Here is a 22,867-nt window from a genome sequence, read left to right on the forward strand (position 1 = left end):
GTTTATAGACAGGTATTTTTCTCATGCTTCACCACTAGGAGTTGGGGAACCACGTATAAGGAGCCAAATCCTGTCTGCGCCTGCCATTTTTATAAATAAAGTTTTACTGGAACACAAACATGCTATTTGTTTATTATTGTCTATGGCCGCTTTTGTGCTACAAAGGCAGAGTTGAGTAATTGTAACAGGCCAGTATGGTTTAAAATATTTACTGTCTGGCCCTTTATATAGAAAATGTGGAAGGAGTCTGTTCTGTTGAGAAGCACCCAGTGCCACAGACAAGTGGGGGGCAAGGTATGGTCTGACAACAGGCATCTTCCAGTGGCCTGGTGTGGTGTCCAGGTACATGCTAATGCTTAAACCATTTGTCCAGATAATCCTGGGATTTGCTTTGTCTAATGGGAAAAAGGAATAGATTCCTTTAAAAGTAGCTTAACCATGTTCAAAGTTCGTGACAAAGTTTCATCCAGATTTTCCTAGAATGAGAAATGCCCTACCCATATTTTATTACCCATATTTTATATGAATTGAATAATCATCGTAAGTTATAGAAAATTATGCTTTTTTTGACACAGTCTGATTGTTCTTACTGTTAGTTGGACACCTTACAATTAATCAGATGATGAGACTGATTTTTCACTTTGGCCACCGTTTCTCCTGTGTCTTTCAATGTATCAAGGAAGGCAACAAGTGTGGGGAGCCCAGTGAGCTCTTTTGTTTCGCTTGTCAGATAACCCCTTCTCTTAACATCCCCGGCTCTGCAATAAGCAGGATTGGCTAGCAAGGGACTCGGCTCAGCTCAGAATTTCACTGCGTGGTTTTCAGAGAAAATCATATGAAAATCAGTATGAAGTCACCATCACGCAGAGAAAGGTGTCTGCAAGGTTACGCTGTAGGTGCAGTGCCGAGTTCTGAGGTCAAGGCCGTCGATCCTCTTCAAAATAGTCTTAGAAGAAGGAAAGACCAACAAACAACTCAAGTGAAATAACACACTTGGGTTTGTGTTTGACTCTCAAAATTATGTTTAATGAAGAAATCAATGACACACACTGGGGGAGTGGGCTCTGGTCATTAGGTTTTTTTTTTTTTTTTTCATGTTGGTTTTGGTTCCCACAAATAAAAGTAAACACAAAGCACAAATCCTTGGAAATAAAACCCAGTCCTCCTACCTCCTTTCTGTGAATAGATTAGTGATAAATGAGCAGCGGAATAAGGATTGTATTAAGGGAGAAAAGAGGATTCTGGTAGAAATGAGACCAGGGGTTCCTTTTGTGTCTGTCAGTATTTTCTTAACCTTCTAAATCAGACTGCTGCACAGAAGGTGAGCACAGTATATATTTTCATGCTCTGTGGATTAATTTCACAATCAGTATCATATATTTTAGTAATTTCCTCTAGAAGTTAGGACATTTAACATTTCGTAAACCCCAGAATATTACAGAGTTTTGTGATTCTTTTAATTTAGTCCAGACGCGAGAAGTCAGACTGGATTTTTTTTTTTTTTTTTTTTTTTTTTTTTTTTTAAAGATTTTATTTATTAATTTGACAGAGAGAAATCACAAGTAGACGGAGAGGCAGCCAGAGAGAGAGAGAGAGGGAAGCAGGCTCTCCGCTGAGCAGAGAGCCCGATGCGGGACTCGATCCCAGGACTCTGAGATCATGACCTGAGCCGAAGGCAGCGGCTTAACCCACTGAGCCACCCAGGCGCCCCAGACTGGATTTTATTTAGGTGCTGACAGAACTATTTGTTTAAAATAACAATTTCAAGTAACTTAACGATCATAAAAATTATCGTGAAATATCAGCTTCATCTCCTCATGTACCTCTTTGCAAATGTAAGACAAAGCAGAGTTTTACAATCTTTTAATAACGTGTAACAACTGTGGTTTTGGCGTATCTCAGAGGTGGACTTCTTTTAAATTATAAAGGATTTTGTATGCTTGAAATCCTAAGAAAAGGGAAAAAAATAAGTTTAAGTACAATGTATTAATTCATAATTAAAGAAATATATAAATTTTATCAGTATAAGGTTACATGCACTATGAGACTCTCATAGGTACAAACCAGCATAGAGTGAACTAAATCTGTTTTATGGGGAATTAAAGAAATATTAGGAAATAAGTTCTTTGAGACTTTGCCTAAAGAGTAAAGAAGTCAGAATGGGGTAATCTTATCTGCTTGGGGTATGTTCCTGACATCTAGAGGGTAGAGGCCGGGGTGCTGCTAAACATCCTATCATGCATGGTACAGCGCCCCCCCCCCGAATATGTAAAATTGTAAGAACTCATTATAAAGAAATTACAATATAAGAATGATGAGAAATTGTCAATAATGCTAAGACTGAGAAATCGTGCTTTATGGCAAAACCATAATGGGGGGCTCAACCTCTCAGTGGAATGAGGGCAACCAGGAAGAAGACAATGACAAAAAAAAAAAAAAAAGATACAGGCACAAAGTGTCTCTTACTGTTTGGAAGGATAAGATTACTTTATTCCACATTTAAGGAGTGTTTTCTATAAATTCTAGGATCAAATGATGGAGTTACGTATTGCTTATCTGCTAATGAAAGAATAATATGATTGTGGCGCGGTAAAGTACAAAATAAAGTGACTTCTGTGAGAGATTCTGGAGTAGACAATTTAAAAAAATCAAATTTTGACAGAAAAAAATATATGGAATAATAAGTGGATTGTAAATTAGTGTCACTTAAAATCACTCAAGTTATTAAAATACTAGTATCCACAAACCATAAGAGGCTCTTAATCTCACAAAACAAACGGAGGGTTGCCCAGGGGGAGGAGGGTAGGGAGAGGGGGGTGGGGTTATGGACATTGGGGAAGGTATGTGCTATGGTGAGTGCTGTGAAGTGTGTAAACCTGGCGATTCACAGACCTGTACCCCTGGGACTAATAATACATTATGTGTTAATAAATTTTTAAAAAAAAAATACTGGTTTCCACTGCATACCCCTAGCTTTATGTGTGAATTCAGAGAACCAGTGTTCCATTTCTCAAGAGAGGGGTTAGACCTCTAAAAACACTGGAAACCTTCCCCGCTTACCTCCCATATTCCTGAAAAAAAAAAAATAAATAAAAAATCCAGATGGTTGAATATCCATCCAAAGAGCTACAAAATCTGAGCAACGATGTTATTTACTGCTTCACTATAGTGTTCACAGAAGCATAAGTACACAAGGGTCCAACTTATGTTGCTTAAAACACCTGAATTAGATAATTATTGTATCCCTTCAGGGATTTCTGAAATATTCCTTTTGGCAATAGCAGAGGATATTCCATATTCCTAAATTTTCCGGGTTGTCTGAATAACGAAAGGAGAGTCTTACAGTCACAGATCTAGGGGAAGGCATCTGCTTGGGTAAGCTGACAATAATCAAGGTACCTGTATCCAGCCCCACCACTGGGACCTGTGAGAACTTGGGCCTTAATTTTCTCATCTGTGAAATGGAGCTGATAATAATCAGACTGAATGATGCTGAGGAGGCTACTGATAGCAAACATGAGAAAAAGGATGAACGGTATGGCAAAGCCCCACTGATCTACAAATGTGGGGTAACTTTATCCTACCATTCCAGACAGAGAATGGAAGCTAACATTCCCTCAGCTCCTTCTAAAGACCAGTCATAGACCCAAGAAGACAAAAGTATAGTAAAAGTGACAGTCCATCACTTCTGTATAATTATTTTATTTCCCTGCCCTATTTTCTAAACACATCTGATCTATAAATAATATGTTTTTAAAATACTCACATTTTCACTCATTGTGGTGGCTTTAGATGCAGAACTACTCTTCCTGTTTGTGGAATATAACAGACAATATTTAAAAATGCCAGCATTCTTAACTGAATTTCTTATATTTATAGGCAATATTCACAGAGAAAACCGTATAACAAAGTATCAGCCTGTGAAGCCCTATGTATCTTTGTAGCCTAAGACTAAAGATTTCTCTGGAATGTGCAGAGACTTACTCACTTTTAACTTAGCAACATTTTAACATTTAGCAATTTGAAATCTTGAACATTATGATCAAAATTTATCCCTCCCCCTCTCCCCGCCCCATATGGAAAGAAAGTTTTACAAGGTAACTAGGGTTCTAGTTATCTAGTCATCTGTTATAGGCTGAGCTGCCTTCCTCAAAAATTCATGCTGAAATTCCAATAACCAATACCTCAAAATGTGACCATATTTGGAGACAGGGTCTTTACAAAGGTAATTAAAATAAAATGTGGTCATTAGGGTGGACCCCATCCAAAATGACCGCTGGGCTTATAGGAAGAGTAAATGTGGAGACAAACACATGCAGAAGGAAGACAATATGAAGACAGAAGACCATGTACAAGCCAAGGAGAGAGAGAGGCTTGGTATAGAACTTCCCTCACCGCCCTCAGAAGGAACCAATCCTTCTTGGTTGTCACCTTGATCTGGACTTGTAGCCTCCAGAAGCATAAGAAAAGGAATTTCTGTTTAAGCTACTTATCTGTGGCACTTTGTGACAGCAGTCCTAGCAAATTAATATAACATCCGATTCATTACCCAACAAATTTTAAGGGTCATGGATTTGACAAATGTCAGGAGATGTGTCTTGGAGTAAAGATACTGCCTCCCAGATTCCTCCCTGGGTTGTTAAGAGACATTGTGATAGAAAATAAGAATAAACTTCTTCACAGTAGCAATGTCGACCTTTCTCCTTATGTAAGATGATTGATTCTCTCTTCTGCTCAAAACCCTCTAATTACTTTCCAGCTACCTCAATAAAAGTGGCAGTCCTCACAATTGCCTGTGGTGGGTTGTGGGAGGCTATATCAGGCAACCCTGTTCTCTGAAATCTCCCCCTTCTCGACTGCTAGTCCTGATAACTTGGAACTCATCCTGGACTCGTATTGGGATAGGATTAGAATGAGCAACCAGGGTTGAGCAGGAAGTCTGGAAATAGGAGATCAATGGCAGCTGAATCTTCAAAAAGACTTGAAGATTATGACATCTCTAGAGCCATGGCAGCTGAGAGTAGATGCGAATGCCCATTGCCCCGCGTTGGGTCTGCCATTTCCAGGTACACCCAAAGGATGGTCACAAATCAAGTGCACATAAACTTTGTCATCTCAGGGCGCCTGGATGGCTCAGTGGGTTAAGTGTCTGCCTTCAGCTTAGGACATGATCCCAGGGTCCTGGGATTGGGCCCCCGCGTCGGGCTCCCTACTCAGCGGGGAGTCTGCTTCTCCCTCTCCCTCCGCTCTTCTACCTGCTTGTGCTTGCTCTCTTCTCTCTCTCTCTTATATAAATAAATAAATAATATTTTAAAAAAAAACCTTTGTCATCTCATACACCAATGATTTTTAAATTGCTGATCCTAGTTATTTCCACAAACTCCAGGCTTATATATCCTGTTATTTACTAATTATCTCTACTAGGAAGCCTGATTGGCATCTCAAATATTAAAATTCCCAAACATTCCAGACCTTCCCACCTAACGCCCCCAAACCTGCTCCTCCTGAAATCTTGCACATTGCGGTAAATTGGTAACATCATTCTTCTCATAGCCATGGAACTATCTTTGATTTTTCTCTTTTTCTCTCACATCGACATCCAACCAATCAGTAAATTGTTCAAATGTATCCAGAATCCTATTGCTTCACATAACCAGCCACCATTTTATTTTGGCTGGATAATTACTCAGTAATTTCCTAACTTCCTCCACTCTTCGCTACATTATAGTTGGTTCTTTTTATTTTTTAAGATTTTATTTATTTATTTGACAGACAGAGATCACAAGTAGGCAGAGAGGCAGGCGGAGACAGAGGAGGAAGCAGGCTCCCTGCCGAGCAGAAAGCCCGATGCGGGACTCGATCCCACGACCCTGAGATCTTGACTGGAGCCGAAGGCAGAGGCTTTAACCCACTGAGCCACCCAGGTGCCCCCCTTATAGTTGATTCTTAACAGAGCAGTGAATGTGAGCTTCTAAAAATTAAGTAACAGGATACTACTTGCTGCCTCAAAGCCTTCCAATGACTTCCCATCTGACTCAGAATTAAGGTCAGACTCCTCACAAGTGCCCTGAAGGGGTCCGTGTCATCTGGCCTCCACTACGTTTGCACACTTATCCCTTCCCTCTCCTGTCCTCACTCAGTTTCAGCCACACCAGTCCGCTCCATGTGCCTCAGATACTGCAGGTGGGCCTGGACTCTAGACCTTTCCATCTATACTTTCTCCTCTGCTTGAACGCTCTTCTCATGGGTATCTGCATAATTGGCTCTTTCTGCTCCTTTAGGACCTTCTCAAACACCACTTCATCAGTGAATGAACCACCTAACCACTGTAAAGGACAATCTCCTCTCCTACCCCATGTACTCTCTATTCCCTTATCCACTTTAGCTGACTCCGGAACACTTATCACAGTCTGACATGCTGTAGAGTTTACATGTGTGTTCACTTTCCACCCTTCTCTATGTAAGCTCCACGAGGCAGGGAGTGGTGTAGCCTGTTTTGTTCACTGCTGTGTGGCCACTCCTTAGGACAGAGCTGGGCACCAAAAAAGTAACCAATTCAATGTGAAAATGGCTGTTTAATAAATTTTTATTTGAAAAATTTAAAGTTATCAAAATACAGAAAATATATTTTTTAAAGAGTACTACAGAAATGCCTACAGAGTCGAATTAGTGACTACCTGTCTTCTCTAGCTAATTAAACAGCATTGACAGGTAGGTATGAGGTGGGAGATATTTCTTGATGAATTTGAGTCACTTCCCTTAGGATAAAACCTTCACAAATAACCCAACTGTCCATGTTTGACTTAAAATAGATAATTAGCCGAAAATTAGCTGGTATGGGCAGAAAGACATGCATTTAAGAAAGTATACTTACTGGAATGACGTCTCTTCTACAAAAGAATAAGGATATATCATTAATGCAAGAGTAATATGGTAGGATACATATTCATAGAAAAGCAAGTTTAGGCTTAATTTCTTTTTCTCAATCTTGATTCTCTCTTGGTGACATCTGTACTTTCTAAATCAAGGGTTTGCAAACTTTTTTCTGTCAAGGGCCACAAGTCAAGGGCCACAAGGCAAATCTTTAGGTTTTTTGGGCCAAGAGGTAGAATTGAAGTATTAAGTAGGCACTTACATAATAAGAGAGACCAAGTTTCCAGAAATTTTTTATTAATAAAATTCAAAATACAATAATAATAATCAAAGTCTTTTGTATAGGTCTATTAATTGGAAAAACAAATCTTTCGTTGACAAGTATAACATTTCTTCTAACTGGGATTCAATCTATTCTTATCAAATAGATTGTAAATATTCATTTGTAAAAACCATTCTTAGCTTGTGAGCCACAGAAAACCAGGTGGCAGGCTGGATTTGGTCCACCAAACTCCTGTCTGAAATCAAGATTTCATATAGATTTTCGGATAGATTTTCTATCAGCTGAGAATGGGAGTAATATTCTTCACTAATGAATTCCTAACACCCAAGTCAAATCTTTGATTAATTCAGCATTTTAAGAAAAATGTATTTACCAAGTTTCCAATAAGATATACTTTATTTTGCAACTGTGGATAAAGATGACAAGAATTTTGTCTGAATCATCTTATCTGTCTGTACTTTCACCGGTGACCAGCAGGGGGCCTCAGCTGGATTCCATTCATAAAGTTACATTTACACTAGACTAAGATTGGAGCACCAAGGAAAGGAGCTATTAATTCACAAAGCAGCTATTCTTAATTATAGGGAATATGCTTGAAACAATGCCATGGAAACATTTTATAACACTGAATATCTATTTATAGGTTAATTTTTATGTTAATATGTTTTTTAAACCTAAGTTCTAAAATTAATGTTCACTATAAAACAATGGGTCTAAAACTTGCTTATGCTATAAATTAATTTACTATTCTTTAAAAAAAATCCTGCTTTGTACACTCTTTCCAACAGACTTGATGGAGTTCTGCAGCTTTTGAGCTCTCAGAAAATTTAAAAAATCCCCTAATTTTAAATAAAGACGGGGAGTAAAGAAATACTTTAAAAGAATAATACATTATTTTCAAATCTCATTCATATTAAACCCATTTTATCATAAAATGGGTGTTTGGAGTTATAAGAGGTCTAAACCTAAGAATTAAAAACTTTGTCCAGAAGCAACTGTAATACTACAGGTTTCTAGTTTTTATTGAACAAGGCTATATATATAGTTATTCTAAGTTGACATTCAACATTCTGGTATTCAACACTGATAAAATATTTCAATGAAGCTTCTTATGATAAAACTGGAAATCCATTTACATCTTGAGATACATAATTCCTAACTTAAGGGGCTCTTAAATACAAGTCAATATACTATAAATATCCAAGTGCGTTGACTATCTGTCAGTATCACCCCATTAAGCCACCCCACGGTGCCTCTCACATAGTCTGTGGTGTTTCCTGAACGTTGTGATGAGGAAGCTCTGCCTTTTCTCCCTCTGTTTGCCAAGGTCCTTCATAACTCACCTACCTGTCACCTAGGACATTTTCTGCTGCAGAAAAAACAAGGAAAAATACCCACTAGAATTTGTTAGAACTAATTGAGAGCTACAAGGTCTTGTAAGAAAACTCTATATCCACAGGAAGTTATCTAGAAAAGAAGAGTGAGATTCACTTACTTGAAAAGTAGCCTTTCCTCTGAGCATAGCACACGCCAAGGCCACAAACTGAAATCACTAAGGCCACGACTACTACAGCTGCTATGATGCCACTTACGTTGAGATCATCTGGAATGCAAAACAAGCCATGCATGAATTCAGGTCAAATATACGGACAGATTCAATTATTAAATTGAGAAAATTCAAGTAAGCTCCCCATTGGTCGCTATACTATTAACATGGGTGGTTCCATGCTGCTAAGCCTGTTCCGTTGATTCCCTTCCAGGACAAGGTTCAAAACTGACTGAAAATGCTAACAGAATTAAGTTTTGCAAGAATCTTAAATTGAAAGAAGTTCCATGATTCAGAAATAACATGTATGGTATTCTCTTGCATTCATTTGGGGAAATAGCACTTCAACGGATTAAATACCAGATTGGAAGTGATCTTCAAGGTTCAGTGAGGTCAAGTATTAAACCACCACACAACCCCAATTCTACTCAGAATTCTTCTACACCATCATCTGGGTCAATTTTATCAATAATGGAAAACTCATTCAGCCCCCAAGAAAGCCATGTGACTGTTGTTCTATAAAATAAGAGCTGGAAACATGTTTCTTGAATTTAACTGGGCTTGTATGGGTACACACCCACAACATATATGCCATTAAATTATCATCCCATTAATTTTAAAATGAACTACACTCCCCAAGGCTTTTTCCTGTTGCTATTAAGTGATCTTTCCTCTAACCTAATACAACTGGATTTTTTGGACCCAAGTTTGAAATCACTACCATGTTACTAACCTGCGAGGTTCTTTTCAGATACTGATTCTGTTGTCCAAGGATTAGATTATGAACCTTCCAAGATTAATATTTATGCAATTGGGAACAACATCAAAAACACCCCCATTCAGATCGCTAATAAAATGATGACTATGACTTTGTTAGGCAAAGAACTATGGAAAGGCTATTACACACCTCCCTTCATATAATGGAATTTATTATACCCTCTGGGTATGGGCTCCAACTGTGTGAATACATCTAAATATTTAACCTGGGTCACATTTCTCCAGCTTGTCCATCAGGATTTCATGAGCCACACCTTTCCATCATTTGGATACTTCCTATATATTGATTAATATATAAATTACCTACACTTGTTAAAGGTACAATTCCTCAAAGAGTTCTTGTTTTTAAAAGCAAGTATTAATTAATATGTGATTAAATAATTTGGAGAAAATATAGGTAGCATTTTCTCAACAGTAATTGTAGATATTTAAAAGCACTGCACATTTTGGGAAAGATTTTTTTAAGAAATATTATTTAAGTGAGTATCCTCATCATAAAACTTTTTGGTCTCAAAATTTTTTTCTAACACCAAGGGTTATTAATTTTCTCATATATCTGAATTATTAACTGATTTTTTAAGAAAAAAAACTGAATACATTTTTTGGAAGGCTGAGCAATTTGACTAGAGTACAAAACATTAATTATTGCTTGGTATAAAGTCAGTTCATTTTTAGGGGCACCTGCCTGGCTCAATCAGTAGAGCATGTGACACTTGATCTCAAGGTTATAAGTTCAGGCCCCACATTGGGTACTATAAACTAAAATCTTAAAAAGCAAACAAACAAACGAACAAAAAACTCAGTTCATTTTGCTTGAGCATTGAGAGGTCAGTAAGACCCAGCTATTTATTTACTTAAAAAAGTAGCAGACAGAGAAAAACATTCCACAATATTAATAATTTAAGGCTAAATGAAATCAATAAGGAAAAAATCTACACTAATTATAATAAGGCAAAATTAAGTTAATAACTACAGAACCAAACTGTACCTACTATTTTCTTTATAGCAGTCAACGAATGTGACGTCTGCAAAGGTTTCAATCTCAGGGCTATTATCAGACAAATATCCGTTCTATAGTTTGTCAATGAACTTGACATCTATGAAGGATTCAACCTCAAGGCAGATTCTAACAACAACAAAAACCTGTCTTATCCTGTAAGTTATGGTATAAATTTTACTTTACTTCTCTCAGTGAAATGGAAGAAGACTTGTAAGTTAGAGATGAGTTAGTAACAACATATACAAAAATATTTTGTTTTTTCTTGGAAAAAAAAAAAGTCACTATAAAAGGAAGGCATCATCATTCTAACCGAAACAAAAGGAACCAAACTGTTAAGATGCTAAGTGTGAGCAGGGTCTCCTGGGAGTTCTACAGGGGGCAGCTTGGGCATAATCATCAGATCCATGATTTACTTTCTTTTTATACTTCAAAAAGAGCTTCCTTAGAATAGATTCTGGTTTGGTCGTAAGTTATTAGTGATAACTCATGAAGGAAACTTGACATAGGATTTCACAAATTTTTATGTATCAAAAGATATTCAATTTCAACCCAAGGTCATGAAATATCTAGGATCAATGGATGAGCATTAAATGAACAAATTTTAACTTCTAAGCTGATTTATACCAAAAAGAGTAGATATGTGAAAATCATGGTCAAATTAAACTGGTAAGACTAGTGCAACGTGGGGCACCTGGTGGCTCAGTGGGTTAAAGCCTCTGCCTTTGGCTCAGGTCATGATCTCAAGGTCCTTGGATTGAGCCCCGCAATGGGCTCTCTGCTCAGCAGGGAGCCTGCTTCCCTTCCTTTCTCTCTCTGCCTGCCTCTCTGCCTACTTGTGATCTCTGTCAAATAAATAAAATCTTTAAAAAAACCCCAAAAAAACAAAACTAGTGTAATGCAAACTATTAAATTTCAGCTGTTTCACATTTTAAGTAAACATGCATGCTTGGAATAACGTATTCCAAATAAAATTGCATGATTGGAAAATGTAATTCATATGTTAAGGCCATGACATCAAAGGTATTATTTCTTGAGATGAGGCTAAATTAGGCATTGAAATTAAACAGGACCATTTAAAGAAAGAATAAATAGTGCTGGTGGCATAAGTAAAAAAAACCATGAGGGTAATATGTGAATAAATGCAATTAGGAAAACACGGTATTCATGCATTAGTTTTAAATATGTTCTGATGACTTTTCTAATGGTAACTCCAGCACTAAGACGGATACTTCTGATATTTTAAGCAAATGCTTATGTTTGACTATAACTGTCAACACTTGAGTGAATTGGATGGATAATATGTAACCCTGAATTTTAAAAAGACACTTGTGGAAACTACAATACACTCCTGAGTATCTTATCCTTTATGGCATTCTAAGGTCTAATAAGATTATATTTTCTTGGGGCGCCTGGGTGGCTCAGTGGGTTAAGCCGCTGCCTTCGGCTCAGGTCATGATCTCAGAGTCCTGGGATCGAGTCCCGCATCGGGCTCTCTGATCGGCCGGGAGCCTGCTTCCCTCTCTCTCTCTGCCTGCCTCTCCATCTACTTGTGATTTCTCTCTGTCAAATAAATAAATAAAATCTTTAAAAAAAAAAAAAGATTATATTTTCTTTAAAAAACAATCCCAAGAGTTTAATCGTACATAAACACCACAAATTAGGGTGCATAGATCTGTATATCTCTGAGCACATTGAAGACATGAATTTCTGACCTCAAAGAGATGAGGACAAACTCCTGAACGAAGGGGACCCGTGCGTATTCTGTTTCGGGGTGCAGCCCTCTGGAATGACCTTTAACCCCACAAGAGCAATCTCCAGCTGCCCTATGACATAATCTTTTTCAAAACACAGGACTTTCACCAAGGGAGAATGGAACCAAATTATTAGAAATAAAAGGAAAAAAAGTTTTCCCTGAAACTCATATAATCTGAAAAGATTCCTGAGTACTAATTTATTGTACTAATTTTATTGACTTCTAAGAAGCTTATTTTGTGAAATATATGGCAGATATGTTTTATAGCAAATAAAGATCCATAACTACATTTGACATGTCTTTCTTGAGAGCCCGCTCTGGGATAAGTAAAGCACTGTATTTTAGGGGACTGAAAAAATTATCCACCACTAAGACGGCCGACTCCTGGCAGTGCTCGCAATATGCCAGTGCTATTCTAACCCTTTCAAATATCGATTATTTTTTTCTTTTTGTTAAGTAAGATGTACTCCCAATGTGGAACTTGAATTCATGACTCTGAGATCAACAGTCACATGCTCTACCGATGGAACGGTAACACAACGGAGACAGCGTATTATTACCTCTACTTTGGGGAGACTGTGGTTAAATAATTCACCCAAGAATATGTAGCTAGTAAGTGACAGAGCTGGAAACTGAACTCCCCAATCCTTGACCCTGAGCAACTTACAAGACTCTCCGCTTTTGTTTGAAAGAACACCAGGACAAGAATATTTTTTTTTTAAATGGTTTGAAAAATCCAAAAACTTGAAGAGTAGAGTGCTAAATATTCTTGGCTTGTTTGGGAGATGGACTAAGAACAGCATGTTTGCTTTCTGCAACACATTATGTCAAGCTAATTTTAAACACTCCCTCTGGTTATTCTTCTAGCCAGTCAGGCACGGTCCCACCCCTGGCTCCTTCCCATCCCCAAGTTCACCTGCGCTCTGACTGCAGACCATCGTTCCTCCCAGCACCACAGGCTTACCTACTTGCATTCGTTTCCCCGGACACCTGCGATGTCCAACAGAATTACGGGCTTCACAGGAATACTCTCCACTGTCTAGTTTCGAAACAGTGTTAAATTGCTATTTGTGGAAGGAAAATAAATATATATTTTAAGCCATGAATCTGCAAGAAGACTCCTCAACTAACCATGTCTCTTGAATTTTAGCATGAAGTCAGTCTTTCCTTTGTCATGAGTTAGGACTTGATGTCTTGACTGTGAATTCAAAACTCGGCCATGCCTTCAAGGGGTAAGGAGCTGGGCTTCCTGTTTATTCTGACAGAGAAAGTCTTAAATATATATGGGGAAGTGTCTTTGTTTCGTGATACCGTGGAAGTGGGTATGGTTAGGAAGGCAATGGGCATTTTTTAAAGTTTATAGCACATGCTAGTTTAAAGTTTGGTGGTATTTCTAATTCCCAGGAAACACCATTTGTAACGAAAGGCCTCCTCGGCCTAAAAGGGCTAAGGCAGCTTCCTCAGCCACAAGTGAGTTCCCTACAGCAGCAAGTAATGAACACTTCCTCTAAGGAACCAGAACTGCTACCAGGAAGTAGCAGAGGGTCTAGGAAGATCTTAATCAGTGTGGTTTATGGGATTACAAATTCTATCAGTTGCAGCATCTTCGAACATTCTGAAAGGATAATGCTCTAACCTTTGCTCCTTCTACTCTCTGCCAAAACAACCAAAAGGTAAGACTCTGGTATAATAGGTTTGATAACTGCTCTGAGTGGATTGATCCCCTTGGTGGATTTCTGGAGGGAAGTGGAGGGAAGAGGAAGGAAGGAAGCGAAGATGGACGGATGGATGACAAGGAAGCGAAAGGAGGGAGGAAGTTAGGAGACAGTCAGGGAGGGAGGGAACACAGTAGGTCCTGAACACCTTAAAGGATCCTTCCAGGACCAGCACAGAGGGTGAGAAGGACGCCCAGAAGCATGCTTTCGGTGTCCTCCTGTCACACCCTCAATACCGCCGTGGTCACCATGCACCACAGCCACGATAGCCATGAGTCTCTAAGGAGCACCTCCTCACTGGCTTGGATCCTCATGCAATACATGCTCCGAAAAGCAGCCAGGTTTTTGATCTACGAATCCCTTTTTCTCTCTTGTCATTCCCCACTACTTACATCCTTTTTCTTTTTGTATACTTCAACGTGATGGGACAGAAAGTTTCCCCTTGTGTGTTTCACCTTATGAAATCCTCTCTCGTTGTGCCAAAAGCCAGACTCGAAAAATTCTCACCAGCAATGCATGGGCAAGGGTAAGTCATTAATGATAAGTTAGACTAAAACCATAAATGACCTACTAGCACACAACTGGTAATGAAAAGAAGGTCATTGCCATTCATACACCAGAGTCTTTTGTTGCCTATTTCTCAGCAAAGAACCCACCCTTGTTCTGACCTGGCGCATCCCTTTGACATCATGAGATATTTCAAGGGTTGAGGCTAAGCAGGGAAAGTGAACCTGTCTCAAACCTGCCTTGGGGCTTTTATCACCTGCTCTGAGAAAAAATAAATTTGAAAAGTAAATATAGCAATGTGTGACGGCAGTTTTTCTGCCTAATTTCTCAGTGTAAAATCTGTCGGACCTGCTGACTGAGCCTGCTGGAGCCGCGGAAGGCGGGACCACGGTCTTCCTCAAGGAACAAAGCCCATCGATATGCTTTATTACTTAGCCACGTTATTAAATATGCTTTATTATTTACCAGAGGATCTACTCTTTTAAAGTTATTATGTACTAGTAGAGTGAAAGAATGAAACTTTCAAAATTTGTTAAAATTATTATTATTAGTTCTCTATATAGTCTGCCCATCTCTGGTAGTGCCTTTTCCATCACTTCCCTGGGTGTGTACCGCCATCTTTCCCGCAGCCCCTTAAGCAATGGTATCAGCCCTCTCTTCTCCATCAGTTTAGTTCTAATAATTTTTCCTCTCCAAATACAAGACAGCTATGAGGCCAGTGCTTGAAATGACCTTACCAGAGTTCCAGATTTTGTGTTCACTGTATAGGAGCTGTTGGTGCTTTGGGAGCCAAGTTTTGAATTCTCTGACAAAGGGATGCCATCTTTAAACCATGTGTACTCAGGGGCGGGATTCCCTTCTTTGTCTTGACATCGAAGCTCTACCACAGTTCCACTCAGAGCAGAACTGGGTACTTCACAGGTTGGAACTGCTGGAGCCACTAAAGGAGAGAAGTCAAATGGCACTGGTTATTTATAAGTTAAACAAGGATTTTAACAGCCAGGTCAAGATGGGCTTATTAGACACCTGTGAGAGAGACTGGCTACTTGCTCAAGAGATCCATTTCCTTTCTTCATGGGCACACAGCCAGACCACATTTGCCAGCATGAGTTCTGGCCAATGGCATGTGGGAAACGTCATATATGCCATTTCCAAGGCCTTACATATAAACACGAGTCTAGGTACTACTTTGAAGATTTTGGAGATGCAACTAAGGTCCCAAATCTATTGTCTTTTAAGATAGGGAGATTACATAGATGGGTCTGACCTAATCCCATGGCCCCTTGAAAACTTGTTTTCTCACAGATGGGAAAGTCAGAAATTCAGAGCACAGGAAAGACTCAACATGCTTCTGTTGGGCTGTAGATGGAGAGGGCCATGTGATGGGGAATATGGTGCCCCCAGGAGCCGAGTGTGGCCCCCAGCTCACAGCCAGCATGGAACTGAATCTTCAGCTGTACAGATAGCCAAAGGATCTGGAATCTGCCAACAATGAGAGCAACTTTTCTCCAGACCAGAACTCAGCCCACTGACTCCCTGATTTCTGTCTTAAAATACCCTGGGCAGCAAGCCCTGCCTTGCCGAGCTAGACTTCTGATCTACACAACTGTGAGCCAATACATGGGTGGTGTTTTAAGTTGCCAGGTTTTGATCATCTTGTATGTAGCAAGAGAAGACTAATACACCAGTGGAATCTCCTGCAAGGTTTTCTGAGTTAAATTTCTTCTCTACTAGTGCATCACTAGTATTTTAGCAAGACCCTGGGTTATAAAGAAAAAGGAAGAGGAGCCATTTTAGTCTCTATGATCAGCAGTTTATACTAACATCTGTGGAAAGGCAAGAAGATGTTCCTCCACCAATTGTCATCATGAGCTGTTAATATCTATCAGTGTTTCTCATAGTAGCTAGATATATTGGCCTTGGAGTTAGTCCCACCAGGATCCAAATCCTGGTCCAGACACTTATTAGCTGTGTAGACTTGGGAAAATCATTTAGCTTCTATTTTCTCATCTATAAAAATGAAGTTGTCAGTGAAAAATTAAGTACAATTATGTATGTTAAAGAGCCTAACATACACTAGTTGCACAATAAATGCTAATTTCCCTTCTTTACTAAATAACTTCTTCCTCTCCTCTCCCCTCTTCTCTTCTCTTCTCCCAAATAACTTCTAACACTTTACCTGCCCTACTTTTTTTGTTTTATTGCTCTTCTGTCATCTCATGTGTTAGGATTTTATATGGTAAGAGATAGTCCACATATACTGAAAGGTATTGAAAAATAAGTTCTTCAGGGAAATGCTCCTATGTACAAGATGGGCTCATTAAGATTTACCTTAATCTGAAATGAAAAGAGATTTTGTTAGAACAAATTTATAAGAGTAAAATTTCAGCAGCGAATGAGGTGAAAAGGGGCTATCGCCAAGATTTTACAGGGAAGGTGGTGCTGCTGATTTCTAGAACCTTCTGGATGGGAAAGAGGGTGGGGAACAGTAATCCCACAGATACAAGCACATCACACCTAGGACTTCTAGAGTGACCGTATCTTCTTCCAGGTTCTGGCCTTGCTCAGATGGGGCGCTAACTTCACAGCGATATTTCCCAGCATCAGTTCGTGTAACATTTTTGATCCGTATACTGAAATCTATCATCTCAGCTCGATCTTTAAAATCACCTTTTAGAAAAAGAAGACAATGATGTTAATAAGAATGCAAATAGCTTTCTACATACTACTTTCCTCGAGTCACTTCATTCAGTGACCAAAGGATTTATTTTCCTATTATTAGTAAACTCAGTTTAAAAACTCAAAAAAACCTCTTAAGTATAGGAAACAAACAGAGGGTTGCTGGAGGGGAGGTGGGTGGGGGGATGGGAAACTGCGTGACCAGCATTAAGGAGGGCACGTGATGTGATGAGCACTGGGTGTTCTATAAGACTGATGAATTATTGACCTCTACATCTGAAACTAATAATGTGCTATATGTTGGCTAATTGAAGTTAAGTAAAAAAAAATAGAGACTCAAAACACTGTATGCAAATGTGACTATTTTCAAATTTCCTTTTTTTTAGAGTGACATACAGTTCCCAAAAGAATATGCAGTTCAGTATTCTCATCTTTTAGAGGATTCAATTCTCATTCCTGCCTCAGGCCCTTTCTAATATGCTTATACGACCATTCCCGCCTTCAGAAGACACTGCAGACTCTAGTTCAATTACCTAGAACAGTAAATTACGTGCAGTGGCCCACATCAGACTGCCACAAAGACAAGGTGACGGGATCTTAAAAACACTCTTTTGATTACGTTTTCGGTGCAGAATGAAGATAGCGTTTTGGATATCATTCAGATGCTAGACTAGCAATGGCAGAAAATTCAAGCAAAGATATCCCTGAGGACTGCAGCAGTTCTATCTTGACAGATGAGAACATGGGGGGTATTTTAAATTCTTTATGGACTTCGAATGTTTGTTCACATGTTTAACTCTTTAAAATTAAGGTAATACATAGCATCTAAAATAATAACATGCTTCTTACACTTGTTAAATTATATTCCCAACTTTTAAAATGTTTATAATGGAAAATTTCAAGTGCACAAAAAATTACGGAGTATTTTAAAATAAATCTCATCACCCAGTGACAAAGCAATCCATACACAGCCTTCCTATTCTGTCTACACCTCTAAACACTGAATTATTTGGAGGCAAATCCCAGACATCATAGCATTTTATCTATTATCATAAATACTTCAAAAGCTCATTATATATCCAACAAGAAAAATAGCAAGTGGAAAGAAATGTATGACAAATAATTAAAATAAAGCCTTGTTAACAATAGTTTTATTTACCTTCCCCGCCATAAGTCTAAGTCTTAACTCCATAGGCTTCTTAGTGATGGCCTAGCTTTCTAGATGGTGATGTGGAGATAGGGTAAAATTATTACCACCGAGCAGTGACCCTCCATCTCACTTCCACATCAGCTCTTCTCTCAAGACTCTCAAAAGTCTAATCTACGAGGCCAGCAAAAATCAGTCCATTTTACATCTTTCAGGGCTGAGCTGAGATATGAAGGGTCCAGGGTCTCCATGAAGTTCACCTTCTTCTGTTATCACGGTGATTGTGTTCTAAGTTTCAGGCATTGTTGGTTTCATCTCACACTTAAAACACTTTCTCTTTCACCATACACAAAAATAAACTCAAAATGGATTAAAGGTCTAAATATGAGACCTGAAACCATAAAAATCCTTGAAGAGAGCAGAGGTTCTCTCTGACATTGGTTGTAACAAGTTTTCTAGATAAGCCTTTTTTTTTACCCAGTGTTCTAAGATTCATTGTTTTTGCACCACATCCAGTGCTCCATACAATATGTGTCCTCCTTAATACCCGCCACCAGGCTCACCCATCCCCCCGTTCCTCTTCCCTCTAAAACCTTGTTTGTTTCTCAAAGTCCACAGTCTCTCATGGTTCATCTCCCCCTCCGATTTCCCTCAATTCACTTTTCTTTTCCTTCCCATAATGTCCTCCATGTTATTCCTTATGCTCCACAAGTAAGTGAAACCATAGGATAATTGACTCTCTCTTATTTCATTCAGCATAATATTCTCCAGTCCCATTCATGTTGATATAAAAGTTGGGTATTCACCCTTTCTGATGGAGGCATAATATTCCATAGTATATATGGACCACGTCTTCTTTATCCATTCGTCTGTTGAAGGGCATCTTGGCTCTTCCCACAGCTTGTGATTGTGGCCATTGCTGCTATGAACATTGGGGTACATATGTCCCTTCTTTTCACTACATCTGTATCTTTGGGGTAAATACCCAGAAGTGCAATTTCAGGGTCATAGAGAAACTCTATTTTTAATTTTTTGAGGAATCTCCACACTGTTTTCCAAAGTGGCTGCACCAACTTGCATTCCCACCAACATTGTATGAGGGTTCCCCTTTCTCCACATCCTCTCCAACATTTGTTGTTTCCTGTCTTGTTAATCTTTGCCATTATAACTGGTGTAAGGTGGTATCTCAATGTGGCTTTGATTTGAGTTTCCTTGATGGCTAATGATGATGTATGTCTTCATTGGAGAAGTGTCTCCAATGTCTTCTGTCCATCTTTTGACATGATTATCTGTTTTTTGGGAATTGAGTTTGAGGAGTTCTTTATAGACCTTGGATATCAGCCCTTTGTCGGTAGTGTCATTTGCAAATATCTTCTCCCATTCTGTGCTTTGCTTCTTTGTTTTGTTGACTGTTTCCTTTGCTGTGCAGAAGCTTTTGATCTTGAAGAAGTCACAAAGGTTCATTTTCACTTTTGTTTCCTTTGCCTTTGGAGACATGTCTTCAATAGATAGGTCTTCTGAGGCAAGGGAAATAAAAGCAAAAATAAACTACTGGGACTATACCAAAATAAAAAGTTTCTGCACAGTGAAGGAAACAATGAAAACTAAAAGGCAACCTATGGAATGCAAGAAGATATTTGCAAATGATACATCTGATAAAGGGTTTGTATTCAAAATATATAAAGAACTGAATCAACTCAATACCCCCAAAACAAGTAGTCCAGTTAAAAAATGGACAGAAGACATGAACAGATATTTCTCCAAAGACAGACAGATGTCCAACAGACACATGAAAAGATGCTCAACGTCACTCATCATCAGGAAAATACAAATCAAAACTACAGTGAGATATCATCTCACACCTGTCAGAATGGCTAACATCAAAAACACAAGAAACAACAGGTACTAGTGAGGATGAGGAGAAAAAAGAACCCTTGTGCACTGTGGGAATGCAAACTGCTGCAGCTACTATGGAAAACTGTATGGAATTTCCTCAAAAAATTAAAAAACAGAACTATCTATAGTCCAGGAATTGCACAACTGGGTACTTACCCAAAAGATATAAAAACACTAAATTCAAAGAGATACATGCATCCCTATGTTTATTGCAGCATTATTTATAATAGCTAAATTATGAGAGCAGCCCAGTGTCCATTGGTAGATGAATGGCTAAAGAAGATGTGGTAGATCTATATATAATGGAATGTTACTCAGCTACAAAAAGTATGAAATCTTGCCATTTGCAACAACATGGATAGAGCTAGAGGGTATTATACTAAGCAAAATAAGTCAGTCAGAGAAAGAAAAATACCATATGATCTCACTCATATGTGGAATTTAAGAAGCAAAACAAGTGAGCAAAGGGGAAACGAGAGAGAGAGAGAGAGAAACCAGGAAGTAGACTCTTAATACAGAGAACAAACTGATGGTTACCAGAGGGAAGATGGGTAGGGGCATGGGGATTAAGAGTACACTTACCATGATGAAAACAAAACAAAACAAAATAAAATGATTTAAAAACCCAATATTCTCAATAATTAGTCCTGTTTTGTTCTCATCTGTAAACTAAACAACTCAGGCTATACTTGGTGTTCTCCTGTTCTCACCTCATCAAGTCTATAGCTTCTTACCTTGAAGAGCCTGTTGGTAGTAGACAAAGGAGACACTCCGGCCCAGTTTCTTCCACTCTAATCTGGAGGAAATGGTCTTCTTTGGGGATTTACAGGCTAAAATAACCTCTAGGAACAACAACAAAAATACTTGTTTTCTAATTGTCCCTATGAATTTATATTTTACTTAAGTAAATTTTTAAATAACGTTTAGGTATTCCTTTATAATTTAGTTCACTTCATTCATTCATTCTCTCATAAATTACTTCAGTGGGCACCATGATGGCTTAGCCCAACGATGAACCAAAAGCATTAGAGCTCTTCTCCATAACAACTGCTTGACACTAGGCTACTGACCATAGCTCGTGAGCCTCAGTTGTCACAGAGTTGTAATGAGTCTTCAAATACAGTAATACATGCAGAGTGCACATGCCTGGACATGGTAAGTAATTGAAAAGTGGCAGTTATGATAATTATTTATCATTTATATTACATTATCATTTACATTCCCAGCCTCAGTTGTCAGGGAGTTTATAGCCTGAGAGAAGAGACAAATAAGATAATGTAATTTTATTCCATTGTGATAATGTGCCATGAGTGCCACGAAGGTAAACAGAGAAAGGCACTTGGTGCAGCCTGTGGGATCCACAAACATGCCATCAACATGCTGTGTCCTCACTCAGACCCATTCTTTGAGAATCCTTTGTGTAGATATATTGATACAAACCCGATATGATCTTCTATTAAATCATGAATTTCTATTTCTTATCTCTATCCAGATAAATTCTGAGAAGATTTAATCTTGGCATCACATTTAACTGCCTCACTGTAACCCATTTAAATCACTTTATTGCAGGAAATTTACTATACTTACGTTATTAAAAATTCCTGGAACCTCCGAAGGAACCCCTCTTTTAACTGTCCAAACAAGATGACTAGCCATGGTAGGGGTGGGGGTGTGGAAGCCCAGCACTTACCTACCAGCTGCTTTGCGTTGACAAAAGGAAACCTCTGGTTGTAAATATTTTTAAAGTACATTTCAATCACGCTCCCTAGAGTGTCACCTTCATAGTTCTGAGACTTTTCTTCCTCACAATGCATACAGGTTTTTTTTTTTTTTTTAAATGCATACAGTTTGACCCCAAAAGCACACATCTTTGACTAGAGGAGAAATTATGTTCAAATCCTTTCCATACCTCTGGTTTTGATGTAGCAGATTTAATGCCATTAAAAAAAATTCAGGATATTACATGATATGGTAGATTAGAGAGCAATACTTCTATTACCCCAGGTTTTATTAACATACACATAGATATGGACAGAAAGCTTATAGAAATGTGTACAAAAATATGAACCCAGTGATGATTTCTATGTGATAGAATTATGGTGTTCCTTTTTGTTATATGTAGTTTCTAATTTTCCTTTTAGTTACACACATATTGCTGGAAATAGAGAAATAGAACAAGGTAATGGAAAACAGAAAATAGGACAGAGAAAAGAAAGGCAAGGGAAAGAAAAAAACCCACAAAATGGTTTTCAAGGGTGCCTAAAGTTTTTAGAGCAGGTTTTATATGACAAAGAGACATCATTTTACAGACATGTTTACAACTAGGCTACAAAGACAAATGTGTGCTGAGGGACTTGTCTGAGGAAACACGGTTCTGTTCTGTTGATTAAGGAGAATGGGTGGTGACTTTCCGGAGTCTTGAGTTTGAGATAGGTTTCCTTCCCGTATTTTGTTGAGTTTCCAACAATTAAACACACACCCACACTCATTTTTAGCCCACACGCTCTAGTCTTAGGAATAAATTTGTATTCAGTCACATTGTTTCTTATATTTAACTACATACGCAGACACACACACACACACGCACACGCGCACGCACGCACGGTCTTTTTCACCAGGAAGATATGACTTTTGTTCTCCTTGCTCTCTGGAAAACCTCTGCACAAATTATATTCAAAAACAAAACCTATG

At 38.5% G+C, this 22,867-nt stretch overlaps 1 protein-coding gene across 2 annotated transcripts in view; it reads right to left on the bottom strand.

The window, feature by feature from the left end:
• Positions 1-998: 998 nt before the first annotated feature.
• Positions 999-22,867, bottom strand: part of JAM2 (junctional adhesion molecule 2) — a 62,587-nt gene continuing 40,718 nt past the window's right edge. For both annotated transcript variants that reach the window (XM_045085187.1, XM_045085186.1), the window contains exons 3-11: positions 20,911-21,018; positions 16,972-17,124; positions 15,192-15,394; positions 13,197-13,296; positions 8,652-8,759; positions 6,875-6,890; positions 3,767-3,809; positions 1,721-1,948; positions 999-1,491 (exon numbers count right to left, since the gene is read on the bottom strand). In XM_045085187.1, the coding sequence (XP_044941122.1) occupies positions 1,916-1,948; positions 3,767-3,809; positions 6,875-6,890; positions 8,652-8,759; positions 13,197-13,296; positions 15,192-15,394; positions 16,972-17,124; positions 20,911-21,018 (764 nt within the window). In that variant the 3' untranslated portion in view covers positions 999-1,491; positions 1,721-1,915. The remainder of the gene's footprint in view (positions 1,492-1,720; positions 1,949-3,766; positions 3,810-6,874; positions 6,891-8,651; positions 8,760-13,196; positions 13,297-15,191; positions 15,395-16,971; positions 17,125-20,910; positions 21,019-22,867) is intronic.

The sequence above is a fragment of the Mustela putorius genome, unplaced genomic scaffold, assembly GCF_011764305.1.
Source record: "Mustela putorius furo isolate JIRA1106 unplaced genomic scaffold, ASM1176430v1.1 tig00000832_pilon_pilon_pilon, whole genome shotgun sequence".
Taxonomy (NCBI): domain Eukaryota; kingdom Metazoa; phylum Chordata; class Mammalia; order Carnivora; family Mustelidae; genus Mustela; species Mustela putorius.